Raw genomic sequence first — 26,494 nt, 5'->3', positions numbered from 1 at the left:
CCATTACCCTTTTGACCACTTGAAATGTTTCCACTTCGTCCTCACGATGTTCTTCTATCAACCCTGCTTAGGATGAGAACAAATTGAGCAGTGCCAATGGCCATGAAGAGCGCAGCAAGAAGTAAGTATCCATTGGTATTACTGAATTTGTCGTTATTCCTAGGAAACATTCTTTGGCAGCCAGGCCCTCTTCCCTCAGTAATATTAGTGTTCTTCAGTTTTTAAGCAAACAGAATATTTTACTCCCAACGTAAACTTTTGAAAGAGACAACTGGAATCCTTGTTCAATTCCAAAAATTTCCGCCGGGTCATCTTTCAAAAGAAATTAAATACAGCTAAATATGTAGTCTATGACAGATACATAATTTTAGATTTTTGTAACAGTTTACCTAACTTTTAAAAAAACAGTTAAAAGGTACATTAAAAGACCGATGGCATAACATGTCTGTTCAGAAGTAAGTTCCATTGCGTTCATTGGTGCTTATTTACAGATAAGTGGACATGGGATTGTAGCCCAAGTGAATCTGGTATGAACTTTTTAAGGTAAATTTCCAAATGGAATAAATTTGACTGTGGAATCTTGGGTCACAAGAACTTGTATTGTTGAAGCACCTTGGAACTACTTTAGGCTAGCATACTTATCTTTCTGGAGTGTTGAGAAGTATGTGTGGGTTGGTTTAAGGTGACTTTTAAGCTAATTCTGTAAGGTTGGAGTCACCACAGAACAGTATTTGCCTCGAGTTCCAGCCAGTCATGCCTCATAGTGGCAGGACAAAAGAACAGTGTTTGGCAGTATCTTGATAAGCTATTTGGAAACACAGTGAGAGTTGCTGGTTTCCACTAGTTTCTTTCCACTTCTAGAAAATGGAAGCAAAATATTTTAATATAACAGAGAGGGCTAATGAAACAGAACTGGAATAGTTCTAAAAACTAAATTAAATAGTTTTCCAGTGAGATGATCTGCTTCTTTTAAATAAAAGGGAATCTTGGGGTCAACTTGCATATCCTTTCTTTAAATATCTCCAGGAAAAAACCAGTCAATTTCTGAGGCATCAGTTCCTTTGTTTAGCAATGGTTAGCTGAGAAAACAAACAAACAAAATACCACTTTAAGCAAAACTGCCTTTGCATAGGACTGTGCTTTTCTAAGCAATAAAAACTCAAATGCTAGTCTTTTACTGTGGTGGAAAACAGAATATTTCCCCACTCCCTGCTGAACAGATCCTTTTTGGATAGTGGTTTGTTTCATTAATATCAACAGTGACTAAACGTTTACTTAAACTTACTGCTGAGAGACGAGAGAGCACAAGAGACTGAACTTTGTTCTTAAGAAGAATAATATGTTTCTTCCCAGAGCTATCCCATCAAAAAACCACTACTGGAAAAGTACAGTCTACTCTTGCCTTCTGAGAGCATGTCTTTGCTACCTGTGCAGAATGTGGCCCTTCTTGTGGAAATGGGAGGAGTAAACTAATGTTTAAAAATGTGCACAATATAGAAATAAGACTCATCTTCCTAAATTACACTTGGGGAGTATCTGAGGTAGATTGCCTTGTTCATGTAAAGACAGCTTGTATTGGGAAGGTAGATAGCTCCTTTCTCTTTGCAGTATTTGATAGTGGAAGTAACTGGAAACTTCTAATTTCCTTTCCCTGGTGGTTTTACTTTTATAAAGTGGAACACAGTACATAGAAGAAGGAGTCATGCTGTATTCTCTCTTATCCGAATGTAATGGTGTTAGAAGGAAACCAGCTTCTCTACCAGCCTTGTTGGCCATTTTTTTCAGTGGATGGTGTCCAGTGGTGACTATCAGCTGTTGAAAGGTTATTTTTAATTATTTCTGCTCCCCCAACCTTCTGGAGCAGATTTAGATAGTGTGTGGGGTACCTTAGGGGGAATGGGAGATTAATAAAACTTTTCTCTCCCTTCCATTGACAGATTCCCTTTTGTCTGCTGACAGTCTCCACTGGATACCACCCAAAGTGAAAATTTAAATACCCTGAATAATACTATTGTGGGCTTCCTGACTTGCTTTTATTAGAGAAAAACCCCTGTTTGTTCATATCTTAAGACTGCAAGCCACAATGATAGGTTGACGGTGTTGTATGAAAACTTAATAATGTCATAGGTCAGTGGGATAAGAAAGAGGATTTACTCTCAAAAAGGATGTGTTTTTTTTACAAAAGCTCACAGTAAGTTACTTTTCAGAACCTTTTTAATTCCTTTGTAGTAGCTTACTTGAGGAAATATGCGTTAATATTTCATTAAAGCCTTTTGGACCCTTTGCTGTACTACCTTAACTGCAAGGCAGCCTGAAACTCATGGTCTTACAACCACAGCAGGCAACAAAAAACTGGCTGGACAGTCTCCTTTTTATTAAATGTTATCTTGGTGGGAAGATGTTAACTTAGCTTTTTGTTGCTTGTCCTAGGTGTTGAGGAATGTTCTGCCGTCTCCTGTCACCCTCAAGAATTTACAAGAGACTTTGTTCTGTCAGCCATTGGGTGAACAGGGAAAAAGTGCTAAACGTTTTTGTTTTTTTAATGTAGTTTTATGTAGCCTCACTGATCTCATGGGCTAAATCTGGGATGGGGAACCTGTGGCCCTTCAGATGTTGCTGGACTACACCTTCCATCCCTGACAATAGGCCATGCCAAGAGGGTAAGAGGTTCCCCATCCCTGAGCTAAACTTTTATGGACACGGACAATTTCATAAAGGTTTTTTCCTGTCTGGGTGCATTAAAAGGTGTAGACTTCATACCCTGTTGGTTTGTTCAGGGCTTTAAAATCCTGACCTTTTGCTTAATTCATAGCTAAAAAGGCCCAGAATGATGGGAAATGATCTACAATATAACAAAGTGATTAGTGAAAGCATTATGCCAAAAAAAGTTTATTTAAATTAATTTAAGAGAACTTCTTGCCCACCTAGCAGTTCGAAAGCATGCAGTGCAAGTAGATAAATAGGTAACGCACCAGCGGGAAGGTAAACGCCATTTCCGTGTGCTGCTCTGGTTCACCCAAACCGGCTTAGTCATGCTGGCCACATGACCCGGAAGCTGTCTGCGGAGTATAGAGCGAGATGAGCGCACAACCCCAGAGTTGTCTGCGACTGGGCCTAACAGTCATGGGTAACTTTACCTAACATACAACATTAAAATCCACCTATTAAAAACATGTTATTTAAACATTCAGAGATTATTAACGCCACAGTAGCCAAAAGACAGAAATCTCATGTAGGTTCTACATTTATGGATAGAGTTGTCTAAACAGAAATGCTTTAAGCAGGCACAGGAATACAACGAAGGAACCTGTCAGGCCTGGAGTTCCAAATTGTAGGTGCAGTCACTAAAAGATTGATTACTACAAGTGTGGAATGAGTATTACGTGGCACCTGTAACAGTGCCAGTTCTGCAGATTGAAGCAATTGAGTGGGTATATCTGGGGTAAGATCCTAAAAGTGAAGAATGGATGGTGCAAAACATACAATATGCATAAAACACACAGATTTTGCTTATACCAAAACCTCAGTTGCCTATAATGTTCTGATGAACAGTTAGCCATTTACCATATGCAAAAAGGATACATTTTAGTATAAACTAAGCAAAAACTAACTGCAACAAATACAATTTGGATTAAGGTTAATTTTCTGGGCGGGTGACTAATAAACATGTTACTTACCTATTGATACCAGTCTTTTCAGTTTCTTGCAGATGTGTGCTGTAATTTAACTTGAAGCAAAATAGAATCGTAGCAAATGCACAAGCTTTTACAGTCATGATGACTGCATGTATTTTATTAGGAAAACAGCATTATTTGGTTTTATGTAGGGTGGAAAAAGTTCCAGAGCTTTTCTTTCATTATGGATATCAATTGCAAATACAATATTAGGCATGCTTGGCAGTTTCAGAATTTTTGCCTTTTGTTTACTAAATACAAGTAAAATAAACATGATTAGATGACTCTCTAGGGCAGGTGTTGAGGAACCTTTTTGGCTCCGTGAGCTAGATTTTTATCAGAAGCCATCAACCCATCAACCACCTGATGTCACAATGATGCAAAGTGCTTTAAAGTCCCAAAGGTACAGCTAAAATTAAAAAGTATTTTCCTACATTCTGGGAAGGCTAAACCCCAGGAAGCGGTTTCTGCTTAAACAAATCCCCTGCTCTGTTTTATCAGGGAGTTCCATGCAAATCCCTTCCAGAATCAGGAATGCGCCCCCCACAATTTTTGGCTCACAAGTAGGGGTTAAATCTTGCTGCTTTGGCTGTAGATTCATTCCTTGCTCGGAACAGGAATGTGTTAAATCAACCCCATCCTCAAGCCCATTAGATGACATCACAACTATTGTCAGCTGATAGGCAGGCAGTGTGGTTTCAGGAAAATGACCTCATGGACCAACTTGAACCTCCTGACAGGACAAGATTGGCCCACAGGCTAGATTGTCCACCACCCATGCTCCTGGGCATAATTTTTTTTTTTTTTTTGGTGCAAATGGAAAATTAACCTATGCATATTACCCTAGTTTTCCAGAAAACCTTTGTCACTGTGTGCACTACTGCTTACGTTAAATACATTAATCATTTGTTGCAATTTAGAACACCTTATTCTCTAAGGAGCTCAAGATGGTGTACATAGCTCTCTCCCACCTCATTTATTCCCCACAACAACCCTGTGAGGTAGGTTGGGCTAAGAGGCAGTGACCGGCCTATGGTCACCCAGTAAGCTTCATAGCCAAGTGGGCATTCAAGTTTCAGGTCCTAGTCTGATACTCTTAACAGTTACACCACACTAACTCTCAAGCTTACAAGTCCAATGGAAAGTGTGTAATTTGGTACACACACACACACTCCTGCAGAAATAATAAAAAAGCAAATCCTCCAAAGTGGTGATCATACTCATAGAATCAAAGAATTGTAAAAGGGACCCTGAGTCATGTAGTCCAACCCTCTGCAATGCAGGAATTTCAACAGGTGGTCCTCCATCTAATTTGAAACCATATTGGACCCAGCTTAGCTTTGCAAATGTGCTAGCAGTTTTATTGCTGCACCAGCTTGGTTAGGAATTGTTGATTAGAAGGAACATACCTTTTTACCAGTTTGTCTGCTTCATTATAGTAGCCTGATTATGTATGTATGTACATATGTACTGTGTTGTAGAGCATTTTGTATTACTGGCATGCTGTTGAGAAATGAAGATGATTTGAAGCCTGTATTAGGCATGACTGGTGCCCATTCATTACATTTTTCTTTATATTCAGTTTGGGGCAGCATGCTGCACATGAAGTGGTTTTATTTTATTACATTCTTCATAGTTAATCTTTAGGATGCACTATCACTGACCTCCCATGCACAGCACGAAAGTGATTTTTTGTCTAGTTCCAAGCATTAATTTTTTCTCATATAGTGTATAAGGTTTTCTGAAGTGCTTCTTCATTCTCATGATTCAAAAGAAGCTCTTCCACTTAATTGGTCTTTGCCGTTCCCAAGCTATTAAAATATTTGGAAATGAGCAATCTGCTCAGTAATACTTTCTTATTCAACTTGTACACACACAACAGCGGTTTAGTTTTACACGTATGAATTGAAATGAGCCTGAGTAAAGCTCTGAGGTCTCTTGTTCCTCTGCTTCCATGCAGTTGGGAGAAAGATTTCCTCAGTGTTTTGGTTCACTTTCCATAATTTCTGACTTCTCGGAGCGAGCTAATTTCAAACCATGGGTTATGAAGCTGGCTTATTTTAAATCACTGTTAACTAGAACGGGAGTCTGTGAACCTGAAGCTTTTTTCATTCTTATCCCATGTAGCACTAAGCTATATTTTAGTGCTGCATACAAACCAGCCCACTTTTAATGCTATTGCTAGTATACCAGTCTCTCAAAGTTCCAACAGGTCATTTGATACAGGTAGAGTTATTGCCATCAACATAAAAAGCGGGTTGGTTTGCACATTTGCTGCAACCATAAGCCTATCTATATACCCAACAAATTGTTTGTTGGATGAAAATCATGTTCTTGAGCTGCAACTTGTAACTGTGTGTTGCGTTCGCAATGTGCTGCCACAAGGAAGAAAGACAATTTAAGAAAGCCCTTATCTTTTCTTTACAGAAGTTCATTCCTGTAGTGTAGGCAGTACTGGGATGAAATCTTTTGTTATGAGAGTAAACTGCAGCTTTCTCCTGATGGCATATGCAAGCATGTATTATGCATTCTCGATGTGACAGATTTATTAGAAATTTAAATTATTTGACTTGTGGTAGAAAGGAGTTGAAACCCTAATTTTCAACTTGGGTAAATTTCACATGCTATGTTTTATATTTTAATGGAGAAACAATTGGTCACACTTGTTATTTAATAATAATGATATGAACATTAATTGGAGGTCCAAGTTTGAACTTCAGTATCTTCTCAGAATTTCTTTTTATTCCTGCAGTAGGAAAATTCTTGTAGTTCCCATAAATGTTTTACTTGCCACATTATTGTTTGGTACATAACTGATACAAGAGTCTTACAGCTTAAAAGAAAAGGCGAACTAGAAAAACCCCCCACATATCATAACTATCAGGCAGCCTTAAGTTACTGGGCTTGTAGGTTCCAGGTATATGAAAATGTACATGTTGCAATAATTCCTTACCTAGGTATTAGGTCTCAAATCTATACATTTTCCTTGGGAAGGGGGATATTGGCAATATTTCATCTGGTTATTCCTGTATTGACAGTTTTAGTCATCTGGGAATCAAAGAAGAATTGCTTTCTATAAGGATGTTTCTTGAGGATATCTGACTGCAAAGAGGAATACCATCCATAATATCTCACTAATATCATGCTAGGTAAACTCCTTAGGTTTGAGTTGATTATTTAGCCTATGGATTTCTTGAATTTTAATTAACAAATCACAGTAGAAACAAATGGTCCTCCTTGTGATTACAAACCAAGGCCCTGGTTTTTGCTCACTGAAGCTATCTGATTCATAACCTACTTGTCTTCCTATGTACGGGGTAGAAACATAACTGATTCAAATAGTACTATGAATTCGTTCAATCTCTTTGTTTAGAATAGAATCTGAGTGAGATCTTAACTCTTGACTTAATTCCAGTTGTCCAGTTTAGCTAGTGACCTTACTCCTGGACAAGGTTGAATACTCTGGATGCAATAAACCATGTGAAATGAAAAGTGCAAATTATAGGCAGGTGGTGTTAGCTTAAACAACTTTTAAGAAATTCAGTACTCTTGTTACGATATTACAGCTTAAGTAAAAAATAAATGCACCACTCTAATAAACCAGGGTCAACAAATAGAGTTTCGTGAACATTTATGCTCTAAATCCTTTAAAGCAGAGGCACAGGAGGGAGTACCTCTGGATTTTTTGCAATAGAACTGCAACAGTTTCTGACTCCAACTGTTTACCAGCAAACCAAAAGGGCTCCCCATATTATGCTACTGAAAAAAGTAATTAAGGGGAATTAAGGATGAATTTTCATGTGAAAGAATTGTGAGCTCAGTTCTGCTCTTATAATATCTTCCTGTTCTGAGACATGTACTTTACAGTGGAAACATTATTTGTCCCTGCTTTTAAGCATGGAGAAACCCTAATATAGACTAATTATGTCTTTTGGGGTAATGCAGTATGTATATGTTCTTACATTTGAACCTGTCTTTGGGTCCCTATGTTACTTCTGTAGGTTTCCCCCCTCTTAAAAATACTTTGCATTTCTGTTAAAAGCAGCAAATGGTTTAGAATATATAACTCTTAAGGGGCTAAATCATTGACTTGGATCCAGATAAATGAGGGGAAGAAGACAATGTATTAGTGCTGTTTGAATTTTCTTGCAAGTGATGGTAAAATATTTCTCACAAGCCCAGCAGCACAAGGTAGCATACTGTGTCTACAGTATGAGAGAAATAGTGAATAAGGAAGCTGTAGGATAAACTAGTGGGCCGTAATAATGTCTTGAAAATAGCTTATGCAAACAGAAGCAATTCTTTGGATTTGGGGTTGCTTTTCTCATGCAATGCTCTTCCGCTAGGTCGGAAACAGCCCTTCTGTGAGTGGAAGAGGCTTTCCGCTAGCAGAAGGGCACCTGGGATCCAAGCTACTTGCTCCAATGGGACCTTCTCCATTTGGAACATATCTAGCGTGAGCAGGCAGTAGAGTGGAAAGAGAGTCTCATTAAATGAACAGTTCAGAATCAACTATGAACCTGACATTTCTCCAAAGGAACTTGGTAGGTATAGTTATCTGCAGTTTAAACATTTTTGTGTCTTCTGTTTGATAAAATATTCCTCCTCCTAGGAGGGAGGTAGATATTTTAAAGAGTGAGGTACCCGTATGTTTATCCTGGTTGAGGGTATGCTTGTGAATGTGTGCTGTCACCTTGAAGGCTTGTACATACCCAGTGCATTGCTTTTAACTATTGTATAAATGGTTTAGAGAGAATTAAAATAAATTATGTAATTTGATTAAAGAATGATTGCATTATTTAAAAAATAATGTACATTATAAAGAAAATTTGCATTCATGCTGCAGTTGCCATAACTTACTTGATGGGGATTTTTAAAACTTGCCTACCTACCCAATTCATAGTCTAACTTTTAAGTGGATCTTATTATTTGCTGCTTTTGGAAAAAAAGACACCTAAACTTGTGTTGTTTGTCCTGTTCAGGAGAAAAAAGAGCAAGAGCAGAAGTCGTAGCCATGACAGGAAGAGGAGTAGAAGTAAGGAGCGCAAACGAAGTCGTGATCGTGAGAGGAAGAAGAGCAAAAGTCGGGAGAGGAAGCGCAGTAGAAGTAAAGAACGGAGACGCAGCCGTTCAAGAAGTAGAGAACGGCGATTCAGAGGCCGTTACAGAAGCCCCTAGTATGTTGCACAAAATTGTCATTTTAGTTCTACTATTTCATTGCTGAATAAGCAGGAAATGTAATAAAAGTATAAGTTTTATTTTTTAAAAAAAGGCAAACTAACCTTTTAATATAGCTGCATAAGCCTCAATTTTAAGATGTATACATTTCTGTACCTTGGCTTAGGTTTTTCAAAATACTTTTAAGCAGACAACTTAAGAGAAATCTGCTTCCAGTATCATGTGGGATCTGAAATCACAGTATGACTGTAGCAGTGACACAATTTTCTTTTGCAGTATCAGAGTGGGTAATCACTGTAATGGTGGAATAACAATATTTGGTTCATACATAATGCCAAGTCCATGAAACTAAAAGTCCTTGCAGGGGGAGGATAAGACAGACCATGCAAGCCTGAGACTTTGCTTGCGCGCCTTCTTGTTCATATATATGTCACACTAAATCATCTGAGAACTAGCCCAGACTTTCTCATAATGTCAAAATGATATCTCAGGTTAATTTTGGATATGCTTCACATATCTGCCTTACTGCATCCCACTTGCTTTCAAATATGCTTGTAAAGTGAACACCAGTTAGCATTTAGTTTCTTTCAAGATTGTTCCTGCCAATAATGAACTTGCTTAGTAATATATTGTCTTTTTTTTTTAATCTAGTTCTGGTCCAAAATTTAACAGTGCCATCAGAGGAAAGATTGGCTTGCCTCACAACATTAAAATAAGGTTTGCTTCTCTTATTTTATGGTGACTATTTAATTATCTATTTTGATGTATTTAATACCTTCATAATTGGTTGTATCCTTTTTTCCACAGTAGACGACGATCCAGGAGCAAAAGTCCATTTAGAAAAGACAAGAGTCCTGTGAGGTAGGCAGTTGAATACTACTGTTTAAATTGACTGTGCAGTGTTGAATATTATATGAGGTGTCTCAGTTGCTTTCTGTGCAAATCTCATTCTCACCTTTCAGCTTCCAGAACATGCTCTCTGTGCATGTTTAGTGTGCTGCCTCTGCAAGCCAAGGTTATTGTTAGTATTTTAATTTGGCATGAGTAGCATAGAGTGCACCTATTTTGATTGATTGTGGCAGTTCTGAAGTGTTGTGGATGTTGGTAGCACTACAGAATTTGATGTTCTTTTATTGCTGGTAGTACGACCTTTTGCTTTCTCTGGCCATTAATAGGAACGTCCTTTGAAAGGCATCTGTGATACACCTCTGTGTGAAGGTGACTTAATGCATTTGACATGAATGAGCTATAAGTAAAGGTAAAGGGACCCATGACCATTAGGTCCAGTCGTGGCTGACTCCGGGGTTGCGGCGCTCATCTCGCTTTATTGGCTGAGGGAGCCGGCGTACAGCTTCTGGGTCATGTGGCCAGCATGACTAGGCCGCTTCTGGCGAACCAGAGCAGCGCACGGAAACGCCATTTACCTTCCCGCCGGAGCGGTACCTATTTTAATGTGCTTTCGAACTGCTAGGTTGGCAGGAGCAGGGACCGAGCAATGGGAGCTCACCCCGTCATGGGGATTCGAACCGCCAACCTTCTGATCGGCAAGTCCTAGGCTCTGTGGTTTAACCCACAGCGCCACCCGTATCCCGAGCTATAAGTAGATTATTGTAAAATTTTCACAGATGGAGCAGCAAGAGATATTGTGCTCCTTTCAGCTGTTCTCCATACCACACTGATGTGTCTCAGGTCTGTGGGAACAACCTCTGCTGAAGGAAGGAACTATCTGGTCTGAGTAGAGGCGCTGGAATGTCTCCCTACGTTAGGCTCTATGGAACCATTGGGTAAGATGACCCAAATGGCAGCTAAGCTGCAGGAGCTTGGGGTGCAGTTATGGCCTACAGAGATTATTCTTAACTCGCAGTTTCATGGACCCAATGGGCAAATGTCATGTTAGCCTCAGCTGCCTGCTCCTCCATTTTTTGAAAAGCCATCCTTCACTGCTTAATTCAGTACTTGCGGCAGGCAATTAGGGTCATTCCCCATCAGGCCAGGCTGAAAGAAAACAAGCATTGGGCTGTTTTCTTGCATTCATCCTAGCTACTATCTTTGGGCTCCTGTGAGCTTAAGCTTGTTAATTCATCTCTCCTGCCAAAATTTGCTAGCGGCACCCATGTATAGATCTCGGCCCCTGTGTGTTCTTGTCTGGCCTATCCACATATAGGGGACTTGCTTTGAAAATAGGGGGATTGATTGAATTAAAGAGTGATCACAATGTCAGGCATAGATTAGCAGTCTTGTAACTGGAGTCATGGTCACTTTGCAAACAGAGTGCTGTTAGGTTTAGACCTTACTCCCATTCTTGCCATAGTCCGCAAAATGTGGACATTTTGCAAGGGTAAGGTGTAAATAATGTTTGGAGGGAGATTGAAACATTTTGTAATACTGCCTTTCAGTTGCAAAGTATATGATAATGCATTTTTGTGTGTAAAAAGTGCTATTCTGCTTAAGCTTGATAAATACAGTCATATGTCTTCATTTTTTCTATGCATCATTGCATTTCTCTTGCTGCCCAGTGCTATACTGATTACTGCCTTTGTATGGATAGAATATCGAAAGACATAAATTTGTAAAATGGCTGAATACGTTCTTTCATTTCAGACATACACAACTATTAAAGTACGTTGAGGTTAAAAGCATTTCCTTTCTAATGCTGGGATTAGGTAAGGTGTACGTACTTAGAAGTATGTCCATTAAATTAACAGATTTTTCCAGGCATACTTGTAGAATCGGGGTGCAAGACCTCTAAAACATCCTTTGTTAACCCCGAGCACCTTCTCCCAACCCTATTTTGTCTTTTTCATCTGCGTTACACATTCTTGTATATTGGGGTAGGAATATACATTACACAGGAAAGAGCCCTTTTCTGAGGGCAATACCTTTTTTGCACTATAAATAATGAATTCTGAGATATTGAGACATTGACACATCTCATTAAAGGGGACTGTAGATATCTGGTGCAGTTGAAAAACAGGGGAACCTGTCTGCCTTACTTGAAGCATGTGCTATTTGAATGTTAAACCTCCATCTGTGTCTGAGTGTAAATGGATTTAATGAATATCAGAACAAATTTGTTCAAATTAGCTTTTAAAATTGAAAATTACTGACCATGGTTTATCTATTATTTTCAGAGAACCTATTGATAATCTAACTCCAGAGGAGAGAGATGCTCGAACAGTATTCTGTATGCAGCTTGCTGCAAGAATTAGGCCAAGAGATTTGGAAGAGTTTTTCTCTACTGTAGGAAAGGTGAGGCGTCAATAACTCAAATTTCTTCTGGTGTCATCCTAATATTTTTAAAGCAGAATAACTGAGCAGAATTTTTTCAAACTTTCTGTATATTAAATTCCATTTAAGATACAGTGGTGTATTTGGGATGATTTGCAAGATTGAGCTGCTGAATTTTTAGCCTAAATCTAAAGAAGCTTCCATATGAGGACTTGCTAGCTAAAATAACATAGACCAGGCACGACCAACTCACAAGAGACTGCGATCTATTCCCAGTTTAAAATGCAGGCAGTGATCTACCCATTGTCTTTGGAGGGACGAGGTACATGTGTGGGGTGCGTGTGTGGAAGGAGGTAGCTAAGTGGATGCGGGAGGGGGGAGTTTAAGTGGGGGTGGGAAGGAAAGGGAGGCAAAAGTTCTCTCTCTTCCCACCCCCAACCAGCCCCTCTCCCTCCACTTAACCAGCTCTCCACCCCCCCCCCGCAGCCCTTTCTCTCCCCCCATCAAAGGTAGCCGCATAGCTGACGTGCATCCCGATCGTGCCTGCCCCCCCCCTTTACCCCCACATCCGGGAAGACTGGGCCAGGCGACATTCCTTGTTCTTTCCACCTGTCCTGGTCTTCCCTGCGGCGGCAGGGGGACCCAGTGTCAGGGCCACCACTGCAGCAGTGACGGCTAGGCTGGGTGACATTCCTTGCACTTGCTGCCCGGCCTGGCCTTCCCGGCGGCAGTGGAGGGACCCAGGGCCGCTGCTGCAGCAGTGAAGGCCGGGCAGCAAGCGCAAGGAATATCGCCCAACCCTGCCTTCCCAGCGGTGGAGGGACCCATGGGGCCGCCCCTGCAACCGGGCTGGACAGTAAGTGAGCAGGCAAGGAATGTCCCTCCCCCTGGCGCTGGGTCCTGCTGCTGGCGGGAAGGTTGAGCTGGGCAACATTCCTTGTGCTTGCCTTCCCTGCAGCTGCGGCAGGAGCCAGGGGAAGGGGCGGCAACATTCCTTGCCCACTTTCTTTAATCCCACGATCGACTAGGATCACTCCTGTGATCTATTGGTTGATTGCGGTTGACTGATTGGACATGTCTGACATACACAAAACCAAGTTACAGTAGGATTGTCCTGTTCCATTATTTTTGCAACACTTTGGAAACAGGAGAAAGTAAGTAACTTGTGCGTGTTGGCAAAAAAATGTGATTGGATCCTAAGGTGCCATTCTGTGCAGCCTCCATCTAACGTCAGGGGGAAAGGCAGTTTTGTTGATTTCCCTCTCTTCCCCTCTGGAGTAGACTTTCAGGGGTGTGGGGAGAGGGGATTTGGCAAAAACAGAATCTCAGGATCCATCCATAATTTGCTTGCTTTTCTGATGGTGTAAGATGCTAACACTTTTGACTCTGAAAGTTTCACAGTTGTTACTACACCAGATTGTCTAGAACAGGCATGTCCAACCTCAAGTAGGTTGCAATCTACCAACAAGTATCAAAACTGGCGGCGATCTACTACCCTCCAAAGTCGTTTAAAATAGAGAGAGTGATAAAGGGATCTTTATTTCACAGATACAGTAGTTGTGTTTGGATATCATCATGATAGATCCCAATAGTTACTAGATGAACAAGTAACTAAGCAAGTGAGAAAAGTCAAACTATATTTTTATATTAGTTTGCACAGATCTGAGAAGCCAGCTTCTCTCCCTCCCTCTCTCTCTCTCTCTCTCTCTCTCTCTCTCTCTGTTAACTCTTCTGAGTAGCTTCTTCCTTGCTCTGCAATTCTCCTTCCCTGCCTCCCTCCCCCCCCCATGGCATCCTCACTCTTTCCCTCCACCTCAGTCTTTCTCCTTCTGCATCTTTTTGTTTCGAGTCCAGTCATGCCCCATCCCTAAGTTAGTACCCTGCGGGAACACCCCCCCCCACACACACATAGGCACCAGCCCTCCCTCAGGGCACTGTGTCCCCCTCACCCCCCTCCCGGTGCTCTAACACACACCCTCCCGAGCGCAGTGCAGAGCGGGTGTCAGGAATGAAGGCAAGCTGGCTTCCTCAGTATGTCCCTGTTTTGTGTCTTGCTTTCAAAATAAGATGGTAACATTGTAGCAAAATTTGGAAAATACTTGGCTAATTATTTGAAGGAACAATTGAAAGTCTTTGAGGGACAGTAGGGTAGCTGTTAGGGCGCTGAAGCACCATTCCTTGAATACTGAAAAATGGCACTGCTTGTATGTTTTCACAAGTTTATCTGCAGGCATGAGAGAGGATTGAAAAATGATTCAATTTTGTTTCAAACATAATTTTTAATTTGAAGGCACCCTGTAGGAAATGCAGATTAAACTTTTCAAATAGGTAAAACAAGTTTTAACTTTTCCCATCTTTCTAGGTCCGTGATGTACGCATGATTTCAGACAGAAACTCCAGACGTTCCAAGGGAATTGCTTATGTGGAATTTGTTGACGTTAGTTCAGTACCTTTGGCAATTGGATTAACAGGACAACGAGTTTTGGGGGTACCAATTATTGTACAAGCATCTCAAGTAAGTTGATACTAATTTCTGTTCTAGCTCCTTTATGATCAGTAAATCTTACTTCATGTGCACTTTATTCTTGCATTGCAGGGGGTGGAGTAGATGACCCTCCGGGTCCCTTGCAACTCTACAATTCTATTGAGTCACTTGTGATCAAGTCCTTACATTCTATTCTCAACTCTGGATAGATCTGAAGTGTCATTTAGGGTTATACAAGGAGCTTGAATATGTCCAGTATATTTTTTACTTCACTTGTTTGAGTTTGTCAACCTGTGCCATACCTCAAAGTGCTGTTGAAGATTAGGGGACTTTTCAAAAGTAGTTTGACCAAACAATGATTGATAACAGCTAAGAGACAGAGATGGCAGATAAAAAAGTTTATTAGAATAAACTAGCATGCCTATTTGCAAATTTAAATGCCATCTACTTGAATATTATTGTTAATAATAATAGTATATTTTTTAACGCTTGTGCCTAGTTACTTACGATAAACAGTACTTGATAGTAGACCAAAAGGTGGAAATCACTTCTAATTTATCAACAGTTGCATTTTTAAGATGGTGAATGCTTAGTTAAAACTTGTTTGGCACTAAAAATACTGGTGATGACAGCAAACTCCTAGTCTTGAATAATTGGACGCCCCCCCCTTTTTTTTAGTATTTATTTTTGAGTGCACTAAACATACAGTGAGTTGGTGGGCTTCTGCTAATATGCATGCTTTGTTTTTTTGCTTAATGTAAGAATACAATTTTTGAACTTGACCTACTCTGTAGTGTACTTCTCTCTCCTTCTCCCTCTCCCTCTCCCTCTCCCTCCCACACCCACCCAGTTTTGAATACAGTCTGAAGCATTCCTCAGTTAAATGTAGGACAGTTAACTGTTAAACTTTATTTAGTAATGTGTATTGTTTCTATTTGGGATAACTTTTCTAGGCAGAGAAAAACAGAGCAGCAGCAATGGCTAATAACCTACAAAAAGGAAGCGCAGGCCCCATGAGACTGTATGTGGGATCATTACACTTCAATATAACTGAAGATATGCTTCGTGGAATCTTTGAACCTTTTGGGCGGGTAAGTTTTTTAGTTCATTGGGGACAACTGCACCTAGTAGTAGTGACAGAATAATGAATTCCTGAAAGGTTTAATTGGCCAACTTCCTTTCTCTGATTTTAAAAAATGTTAGTTCAAGTAGAAATAAAAACTACATGTATTCATTTGATCCTAAAGACCAGTCTTGATTGAGTAACTTACAGTTGCACTTCTATAGTAGTGGATGCCAAGTTGCGTAGACTGCTTTCATAGCAGATTGTAAAAATTAAAATAATATTTCATCTGTCTACCTGCAATATTATTCTGGTTTGTGCTTTCAACAACACTGTGATAACATCAAACCGTGGTATTGCACCATGGGATCACATCTTGTGCTCCCTTTCCTCCTCACACTCTCCAATTTACAGTCCCAGTTTTCAGGCAATGTCACAATTGGAATGTTTGGTTGTAACTGCAGTTGATGGTCTGAGAACGGAGCACTTAGGCATAGCACCAAAGTATGATTTGGTATTATGTGTGACACATCTATTCTTTAGGATTTCACGATCCAAATCTTGAGGATTTCAAATATCCAGGGGAGCTATTAGAACATTCTGTGCATATTCCAATTTGCATTATGGTCCTGGACAAACAGACTTTGTTTTCTTCTACATCCTGTTCTATAAAATAAAAATTGATGACAGTAGGTCTTATATACTAATTAGTACTGGTCTTTGCAGATTGAAAGCATTCAGCTGATGATGGACAGTGAAACTGGACGTTCCAAAGGATATGGATTTATTACTGTAAGTTTATAAAGTTTATTGTGGCAAACAGGTTCTACTGATGTCAATTGAATATATTGTTTCCAAGTAAAAATTCTTAGATCTTAAGATGTTCTGATTTTTTTAGACTTGTGATCCTTAACTTAGTTTTAGTTTACATGTGTAAAATTACAATATGTACCACACCTTTTATAATGTGCCCTGAAAGAAGTTGCTATAAAACCGATAGGTACAGACATTTACATGGGAGCCCAAACTAACTACCAGGCAATGCAAACCATGGCATGTTTAAGTCATAAACATGAATAATTCTGAAAGTTAGGTACTAAGCCCCAAGTTTTGGGCATGTTCACAATGGTAGAATAATTCCAGTTTTTATTAAACATGAGCAACCACTGCTATTGTACTGGACTTCAAGTTGGAGTGTGCTAAATGAAGATGGCTGCTTCACTACCAGATAATAGCATTCAGTAGAGTACAGTCATATCATGGATCCTGAATGCCTTGGTACTTGGACGTTTTGGCTCCCAAATGCTGCAAACCCGTAAGTGAGTATTCTGGTTTGCAAATATTCTTTGAAACCCGAATGCCCAATGGGGCTTCTGCAGCTTTGGTTTCAGAACGTTTTGGAAGTTGAACGGACTTCCGGAACGGATTTCGTTCGACTTCCAAGGTACGACTGTATGTTGCTTTGTTGATAAAAGCAAATTGAAAATGAAAGGATGAAGGCAAAATTGTCCATAGACAAGTGTGCAACTTCTCAAGTTACATAAAATTACTAAATGCAAACATCAAGTTGACAAACTCTACAACCCCTTAAACCCGGTGGAAGTATGCCATGGTTTGCATTGCCTGGTAGTTAGTTTGGGCTCCCATGTAAATGTCTGTACCTATCGGTTTTATAGCAAAAAAATCAAATACATTGTGGCTTCTGTCACACTAAACCAGTTATTTGAAGGGTTCTAGTATTAGCTTGATGACTGAAACTTAATAGTTTCATTTTTTAAATAAATAAATAAATGCTGAAATAAAAGTCTGCTAACAACTGTATTTTAAATGACCATAGATTAATTTGTTTAGTTTTCAGACTCTGAGTGTGCTAAAAAGGCCTTGGAACAACTAAATGGGTTTGAACTAGCTGGCAGGCCAATGAAAGTAGGTCATGTAACTGAACGTACAGATGCATCCAGTGCTAGCTCGTTTTTGGACAGTGATGAACTGGAAAGGACTGGAATTGACTTGGGAACAACTGGCCGTCTTCAGTTGATGGCAAGACTTGCTGAGGGTAAGTACATTTGTAAAAAGCATAGTACATATGGTATTTTCTTCTAACGTATTTTTTTAGCATACTACTATATTATTTCAGTCTAAAGGAAAGCTCACTGCCAAGTTTTTCTAGCTAAGTGGGACATAGTCATCTCCATGTTGTAGACCTTCTAGTTTGGCTACATTGATTCCCAAGACTTTAAGCTGGTTTGCATACAGTGATAAAACCATGATTTAGTACTATGGGCATGAGGTGAACAAACCTAAAGCTGCACTTCCTATTTCTCTTTCCTCCTTCTGTGCAGCTGGGAAATAAATGCCTGCTGCACTTTCTTTGAGTTTTGTGAATCCTAGCTTGTGATGAGGTGCTAATCAGAATCAAGGTTTAAAATAAACTTGTAAGCTTCAAAGTTAGTAAACTTTAAACCATGGGTAATGACACTGGCTTTAACTAATCAGAGTTTGTTATTAAACTGTGCTGTCTGGAAATTAAACACAGCAGAAGTCTTCCCAAACCTTGTAGAAGTGGGAAGGGATAACTGTAAAGCTAGTAACTTTGATTGGGCTCATTCTGGTTTGTACTTGTAGCACAAAACAATTTTTCATAATTTTAGTATCCTAGTTAAATGTAGAGCCTCTAGCACAAGATAGATTAATGGCTTTCTATTCCAGGTACTGGCTTGCAAATTCCTCCAGCTGCACAGCAAGCTCTGCAGATGAGTGGATCATTAGCATTTAGCGCTGTAGCAGGTAAAATTGTTTTTTCTAAATACTGTATTCTGGAAGTTATTCTTAAGGAAGATAACTTACTCACCTGTTGATTATGATATGTTAGCTGATTTGCACAACCACAGCAATTTTCTGTATCACTTTATTTAATTTATTTCAATTACATACCACTTAGTCACAGAAATTGCTAAGCGGGGTACAAACAGATTACAAAAGTAACAGTGAATAAAATCTTATTCAGGAAATAAAATTAATCATAAAAACAGAATGTATTTAAATGCCTGCTGAAATAGAAAGGTTTTCAGGCACCTGAAGTTCAACCATCAGAGGGCCCTGTATAATATCAGTTGTGAGGGAGTTCTACAGAATCAGGCCCACAGTACTGAATGTGCAGCTCCAGGGGGATATGAACTGCGTATCTGAGCCATGGGAGACCACTAAAACAGATTACTCTGAAGATTTCAGAGATCAAGCAGGGATATAAGGTATCCTGGGCTCAGAATGTTAAGGGCTTTGTAAATTATACAAGAACCTTGAACTTGGCCTAGTAACATGGACAGCCAGTGTGAGCTTTGAAGTGCCAGATTTATGTGCTGATGATAATCTGTCCCTACTAGCATTCTAGCCACAGGATTTAGCACCTGCTGGAGCTTCTAGACTGATGATGATGATGATGGTAGTAGTAGTAGTAGTAATAATAATAATAATAATTTATTTATACATACATACCCTGCCCAATTATAGCCCCACATAGAGCACATTGTAGTAATGAGTTTTGAGGCTACTAGTGATCAGGCTATCCCTGTCCAAGAACAGCCATAGTTGATAACCATAACTTGTAAAAGGCACTCCTGGTCACTGAGTCTACCTGAGCCTAAAGTGACAGAGAACCCCTGAATTATGAACCTGTTCTTTCAGAGAGAGTACATATAATCGTGTCCAGAATAGGCAGGATATACAGGACACATTTCGCATAACCAGTCTTGAATTGCTTGTGAAATTTTCATATGACCACTTTCTTTTATTGCTTCTTGTCTGCTAGCTTATGCAATACACAGTGACAAATTTTCTTAGAGGAATGGTTGGTACTCTTTAGAGCATTAAGGGGTGTGAGAGAGAAATTTGCATTCCAAATATTATATTGAAATGTTCTCTGCAATATTTTTCTTTAGATTTACAGACACGACTTTCACAGCAGAGTGAAGGTGAGACTGATTTTGAATAGAGTTGTGTATTGCTAGAAAGACAGGCATTTACAATTCCACCTGCCTGAGAGCAAGGACAAGTGCTCCTTACTACTTGCGAGAGGAACTCTCAGAAGCTTTAGACAGTTCCCAAGAGTTTGGATAAGAAAAGATACAGCATGAATTTATCCTGTTTCTTTCCCTGTCCAAGCCTTGGACACAGGAGAAAACTTCCACTGCATTCAGCCTATCATACTTGGCTACAGAACTTGGTAGCAAGGAGAAATGGATGCTCACCTAGTTAAGATAAGGTGATATTAGTGGATCCAGTATGAAGATGACATTTGAGCTGTTGTCTTTTGTTTAAGTAAATAATAAAGCACTGGGTCAGATAGAAAAGGTTTATTTCTATTTTCCAGTTCCTCTTCTGAAAGAATTTCATTTTTCACCAATTCTGGTGTGGACGTGCTGACACTCAAAAACCTATACATACACTATTGGGATTTTGGGTGTAGTCTTATTGTTCTCAGGCAGTCCACTCAGTTGTACTCTACTTGCTCCAGGGCCATTTCTGAGTTGGATCTTAATTTTGTAAAGCATAGGCTCTTTTGATCTAAGGACATTTATGCAAACTTATTTGTCTGGTGCAAGATGAAGGAAGAAATAAACAGTTGACAGTCTCCCTAGTTAAAGGAGCCATATGTTGTTTTATTGGAGCCCCTTTGACACCCCCCAGGGCATTATTTACGACTTTAGTAAAGCAAAATGTATGTGCAATATTCAAATAACAAGCCCTGCCAATGGATGCCTTTGCAAGAACTTATCCTTCTCCTAAATTGGTTGAGGGGCAGGGAACACCCTGGAAACAGTGCACAGGGGGAGAAAAAGAGAGATCATTGCATCAGAAATTCCAACAGAGCAATCTGCTTAGCACAATGTTGAATTCCTCCCTGTATGTTTCAGACAGTATCTTGTCCTCAGAAATGGGGGTGGGAGTAGGCCTATTCAAGTTAATAAGGCATGTTAAAATTAGGTTCATTAACTTTGGCACCTCTGCTCTAAGTAGGACTTAGTTTATTACAACCCGTGAATTCAGATCACTGTTCAAGTTACTTGGTGCTTCTTGACAGGGACATAATGCAGTCAGTTTACTTGTTAGCACAGTGCTCAACAAATTGAATGCAAAATATATCTCCTGACCTCCTTGCCCATATTAAAGCCTTTGAACTAGAACTCCAGTTTTTAAAAATTTGAATGTGGAAGACTGCTTATTAGGAACTGTATTCTTGCAACAGAATCATATTTTGTAAACCTTGGTTTTCTATTTTGTAACGTCGTATTATAAATTTTCAATAGAGTTTGCTCTGATACTTTTAAAGTCTTAGTTGTAATCTGAGGGTGGAATTCGGCATTGTGATATTACAAACGTTCTGCCTGTGCAAGTGTATCAGCTTGCCAGGGGGACCAATCTGCCTCCGCTGGCATGCCTCTCACAGCCAATTGCAGGGGAGGGAAAGAAATGAAGAAAGTCTGTTACGCACAGGGCTTCTGCTGACAGGGCTTTTGGATGTATCCCACCCTGAATTTTGTGCTTCTTAAAATAAGGAGAAACTTACTCTACACTTTCCTCTCCAGTGTTGGCTGCAGCTGCTTCTGTACAACCACTTGCAACACAGTGCTTCCAGCTCTCCAATATGTTTAATCCTCAAACGTAAGTTAATCTATCTCTCTCTCTCTTTTTGTAAAATCTGTTTTATTTCTCTTATTTTCAGTATACGTATGAAGAATAATTAATTTGTGTATTGTCTTACTCTTCAGTGAAGAAGACGCTGGCTGGGATACAGAAATTAAGGATGATGTGATTGAGGAGTGTAACAAACATGGAGGCGTTGTCCATATTTATGTAGACAAAAATTCAGCTCAGGTATGTTGATTAAATCAGTACCCAAAGGTGGTAACTTCTATCTGTTCCTATACTTCTACAAGATGTGGCTATACACCACTGTACTACTAATAGTATGGTCAAGTACTTTGGGAGCATTTTATGTTCTACAAACAGACCAGACTAAAGTATTCTCTGTGTGATGCCAGAAAACTCTGTTACTCAGTTGTCAAGTGAACAAAATGTCTATACAGTGGTACCTCAGATTAAGTACTTAATTCGTTCTGGAGGTCCAGAGCACAATTTCTGTTCTCATCCTGAAGCAAAGTTCTTAACCCGAGGTACTATTTCTGGGTTAGCGGAGTCTGTAACCTGAAGCGTACGTAACCTGAAGCATATGTAACCCGAGGTACCACTGTACAGACATTGATTCAATTACTATTTACATCATTGCAAGGTTAAAATACATGTTTATGAATCCTGAATCACTGGCTGCAAAGAATATAGGTTCAGTAAGTGCTGCATGGACACAGTAATTCAGTTTTACTAGCAAACCGGAGGTTAGACTAGCCCCTTTCCAACCCTGGGAGGAGCGTGGGGAGTGTTCATGTGACACACCACACCACAGCTGACACACTAACATGTCATGACACAGTTTGGAAAGCTCTGCCATAGACCATATCAGTTAAAGGAAAAAAGATGACACTTTGAAACCTAAATGAGATTTGCATGCACCTAAAACTTTGATGGGGAACCTGTAGTACTCCAGATGTTCTTGAACTCCCAACCTACCTCAGCCAACATGGCTAGTGGTCAGAGATGATGGGAATTGTAGTCCAGAAGCAACTGAAATACCACAGATTCCCCATCTCTGCCCTACAAAATCATGTAGGAGTGCTCCTTGATCTAGTTCTGCTTTCATATGCACAGGTGGCTATGTGCTCACCTTTGACTGATATGCCAGATACAACCATTCCTGATGAAACTGGACCATGCCACAGTCTTTCAAGCCTTCGTTACCTCATGCTTTTTGTGGCACTGCCCTTTAAAAGCTTTTGGAAACTTCAGTTGGTACAAAATGCTACCACCAGACCTTTGTATCAGGTTAAACATTCAGAACAAATTACTTTTCTTTTTTCTTTTCTTTTTTTTGATTACTTGCATGATGTACTTTAGCATAAGCTGCCTTGAATTAATTTTGTGCAGAAAAGGCAGGATATAAGTATATTAAATTCATTTGATGGATTAAAATATTTATTCACATTTAATCTGTAGTTTTGTTCCAGCAACTTGAATTGTTGATTTCTGTTGATCTGCAAGTGAACGGTTCTGTTAAATGCAGTAAATGTTGTTTGTATTTCAGGGTAATGTGTATGTCAAATGCCCTTCAATAGCTGCAGCAATTGCAGCTGTCAATGCATTACATGGAAGGTGGTTTGCAGGTATGTGAACTGAAGTTGTTTATTACTATTATTATTAGAATTAGAATTTATATACCGCCCTATTACCCTCAGGTAATATTTGCCTTGTTGCTGTTTAACAGGTAATAGGTATAGATAAGCAGCTGGGACTTTGAGAAATAAATAGTTAGGGGAGTTGTTTCTTAGAACACCACCTATAGAATAGGTAATCACAAGTACTTGGGGGAAGTGGTATCAGTTTGCAGGCTTCCACTGAGAATGACAGCATCTCTACCATACTTCTTGCAAATTTATCTTCAGAGCTAGTAAGCCAGTGCCCTTAGAACACATGTTGATTTGGGCTGCTTAAATAAGTTCTAATACTTTTAATTGTCTAGATTGATGATTTGCAGTTGAACTCAGATGGGATTGACATTTTTGGGAAGAAGGTTATTTCTTCCCACTTGGGCAATTGCTGGGTGAGATATATAACCCTTCCACCTGTTTTCAGTTTGCCATCCCTTACCCAGGATACTTTCCCAACAATTATATTACAAGAGTATCAACAGTTCCATTTAAGTTTAGTGCAGCCTTTGATGCCCCATCCTTCTTTGCCAGACAGATTTTTGTACGTTACAGCAGTGGTTTTCAACCAGTGTGCTGTGTCACCCTGGGGTGCCTTGAATGATGGTCAGGGGTGCCATGGGCAACACTGGCCCCTGTCCGTCTGCTTATCTATACCTATTACCTGTTAAACAGCAACAAGGCTTGCACAGCTGTTAGTTGCAGCAGACCCGACTACAAGCTCCCCGGTTTCTCTGGGGCTGGTCAGGGGGTGCTTCCCAGGCCCCTGTAAGGCAGTGTAAGGAGGCACCTTTCCCTGCAGCACCTGACCATCATTCAAGGCCCCTCCCCCCCGGGTGCCACGGCACACTGGTTGAAAACCCCTGTCTTACTCAGTGATATTTTACTGTTAACTTACTGTAACCTTAATATTTTTTTCATTGGACTGATTAACAAGTTCTAATTCTGGAAAGTATTGCTCTTGTTGGACAGATGATTTTTATGGTTTTTTCTTCTTTTTGTTGTTGAAAACCTCCCTGAGCATTGCAGATGCATTGTGAGGATAGAAGTTTACTAAAACAATAGTCCTTGGAGGTCTTGTAATGAACTTCATAGGCATTGCACCTTTCTCATTTTGTTCATTCTTGTTTAAAAAGTAAGCAAGAATTTTAAGCAGTTTTTGCCTCTCTCGTTTCTTTTAGGTAAAATGATCACAGCAGCGTACGTACCACTTCCAACATACCACAACCTTTTCCCTGATTCTATGAATGCAACCCAGCTCTTGGTTCCTGCTCGGCGATGAAGATGGATTTAGTCAGTTTTGTACATAGCTATTTTTGAAGGAAGACTTGAGTTACCTTTTTAATTAGAAGAAGACAAGAGGAAAGGCTGTAAAGTCCTTTCGTGTACATTTCCTGTTACTTTTAAATGAAAAACAAAAAATAGAGTAAGCAGGAATGCTGTGTGTTCATTCTCTTGATTAGCATTCCCACTGTATACAAAGCTGACTACTTGTTCTGCCTTGTAATTCTTGTACATTTAGAACATTTGGCTAAAGTGATCTGTAGGAACAGATGTAGCTCATAGAAAAGATTTTTCTGTAAAAGGTGGACAGGACATAAATTTTAATGTTTCACAAGCCTTTTCTTTTAATGCAGGTATTACATTTTACATTCACCTAAATGTAGATGCTCTGCTAAAGGTTAATATCAGATTTAACTGGACATATTTAGTGTGTTTTGTATGGATCAAAAATTTGAGAGGCTACTGAGTGATTTCTTTGGCCAGCTGTTCTGCTCACTTAATGTTGACCAGTTGGCAAAATTTGGAGGATTATAGAAGATTTTATTTCTAGATGGTAACTTTTGATTGTCTCTGTAAAAGTTTCTTGTAAATAAGGTGTAAGGTGTGTTTAGAATTCCAAACAAAGCTATCTCTGCATTTCCAGATTAAAGTTCCACTGATTGCAGGGAATGTACCTAAGTTTGAAAGTTGAAGTAGGAAATGCAGGAATATATTTTGTCTGGTTGCATATAATCTGCTCTTTTTTAAGCTCTGTGAGCTCTGAAATATATTTTTGGGTTACTTCAATGTGTTTGACAAAACAGCTTGATATTTCTATCAACAAATGACTTTCATATTGCAATGATCTTTGTAAGAACCACTCAATAAAATTCTCCTAAAGGCCTCCAAAAGCATTATTTTTGAGAACTCAAATTAGGTGTAACCAGAAAAATGCAAATTGTGAATAGTTAAAATGCTGGAAAATCAGCAACAGTTTGAGCTTCTCTTTCCCTCCCTCTGTTCACCTTAGTGCACTCAGTTTTTCCTTATACACATCCACCAGAATTTTAGTTTAAAAACCAAGCTACATTTGTCACGGTGTAGAGGAGGGGTCCCTAACCACCTTGGGCCTACAGGCACATTTGGAATTTCCGGAGTGTTTGCATGACCACAGATTGACTGCTGCCGTTACTAAATGTTGGAAGCATACGCAGCTATCATCTTCTCTTGCCCAAATGAGACATGGGACAGATGAAGTTCACCAATGGAGGGGGAAAACCTAGTGAGGCCTGCCTGTTAGTTGGAGCAGTGTACTACTCTGCTCAGCACAAGTAGTGCAGAAGCAAGTCCATACCCAGTGTTGTATCATCTCTTACTCATCACAATGACTTTGATGGCCTTTTCTTCTGGACCACTCTATAATGTCCATGTGGATGGCAAAGGTTGGCAGTTGGGTTCTTATAACTCCCATGTGTCAATTCCAGTGAACACAAAAAAATCGAACTTAGGTTCACCTCTCTGCCGCTAACAGCCATGCAGCTGTTAAAGCTCAAATTGCAACATAGGATACTATATCACCTAAATAACCTATCTGTAAAGTGTGTGGCCCTTGACAACTGATGGAAAGCATTTTTAAACTAAACATTTTTAAACTAAAAGTTTTGTTAATTTGGTTATATCTTGAGAAGGCTATACTCAGACAAATTTGAAACTAAATGAGAAACTGTAAAAATGAATTATTTAATAAGTGACACCATTCAGTTGGGTGGCACCCTATATAACTAACTATGCCTATTAAGTGAAAATAGTTAATCTGGTGAATATGCCAAATCAATTCACAACATACCCGAACAAGTTCTCATTTTCTTGTTATTTAATTATCCCCTTCTCTTAAAGGCATAAGAGGGCCTGAGTTCCCCTTCTATAATAGTAGTGACCCAATCCTACAGTAGGAAGTTCTTGTTATCACCAAGTGGAAAGCTATGGACTTCTTTAAACATGCAATGAAAATTACTTTTACTCTCCCAGAATAAGTGCAACTTAAACATGAAACTGTTATTAGGCTTACACTGCAAACACTTGGTACCAACTTCTTTTGATTATCTATGCAATGATTTAAATTAATCCTGTCACATACACGCTTTTATCCAATTTTATTCCACCTCCATAAACTTGGGATTTTTGCAAAAATTCAGGCCTCCCTGGTTTGGCTTACAAAATCACGGACAGAAGATTCCTTTGATAAACAATGGCTGATCTTGTAATAAACTAATCATACCAACGCAGG

The 26,494-nt window shown here is 39.5% G+C and overlaps 1 protein-coding gene across 7 annotated transcripts in view; it reads left to right on the top strand.

Moving 5' to 3' along the window:
• RBM39 (RNA binding motif protein 39) overlaps positions 1 to 25,111 on the top strand; it is a 32,239-nt gene extending 7,128 nt beyond the window's left edge. For 5 of the 7 annotated variants that reach the window (XM_053393836.1, XM_053393838.1, XM_053393840.1 and 2 more), the window contains 15 exons: positions 72 to 121; positions 8,657 to 8,851; positions 9,504 to 9,569; positions 9,660 to 9,713; positions 11,984 to 12,101; positions 14,443 to 14,595; positions 15,519 to 15,656; positions 16,355 to 16,420; positions 17,480 to 17,684; positions 18,338 to 18,415; positions 19,567 to 19,599; positions 21,214 to 21,289; positions 21,397 to 21,502; positions 22,824 to 22,902; positions 24,126 to 25,111. In XM_053393836.1, coding sequence (XP_053249811.1) covers positions 72 to 121; positions 8,657 to 8,851; positions 9,504 to 9,569; positions 9,660 to 9,713; positions 11,984 to 12,101; positions 14,443 to 14,595; positions 15,519 to 15,656; positions 16,355 to 16,420; positions 17,480 to 17,684; positions 18,338 to 18,415; positions 19,567 to 19,599; positions 21,214 to 21,289; positions 21,397 to 21,502; positions 22,824 to 22,902; positions 24,126 to 24,226 — 1,518 coding nt within the window. In that variant the 3' untranslated portion in view covers positions 24,227 to 25,111. Of the gene's footprint in view, positions 1 to 71; positions 122 to 2,548; positions 2,661 to 8,656; positions 8,852 to 9,503; positions 9,570 to 9,659; positions 9,714 to 11,460; positions 11,516 to 11,983; positions 12,102 to 14,442; positions 14,596 to 15,518; positions 15,657 to 16,354; positions 16,421 to 17,479; positions 17,685 to 18,337; positions 18,416 to 19,566; positions 19,600 to 21,213; positions 21,290 to 21,396; positions 21,503 to 22,823; positions 22,903 to 24,125 lie in introns of those variants that run through there. The other 2 variants (XM_053393841.1, XM_053393842.1) reach the window with 2 other exon arrangements.
• Positions 25,112 to 26,494: the final 1,383 nt, after the last annotated feature.

This window comes from Podarcis raffonei, chromosome 6, assembly GCF_027172205.1.
Source record: "Podarcis raffonei isolate rPodRaf1 chromosome 6, rPodRaf1.pri, whole genome shotgun sequence".
NCBI classification, from domain to species: Eukaryota; Metazoa; Chordata; class Lepidosauria; order Squamata; family Lacertidae; genus Podarcis; species Podarcis raffonei.
The sequence above is the reverse complement of the archived record's forward strand: the minus strand, read 5'-3'. Positions and strand labels throughout refer to the sequence as shown.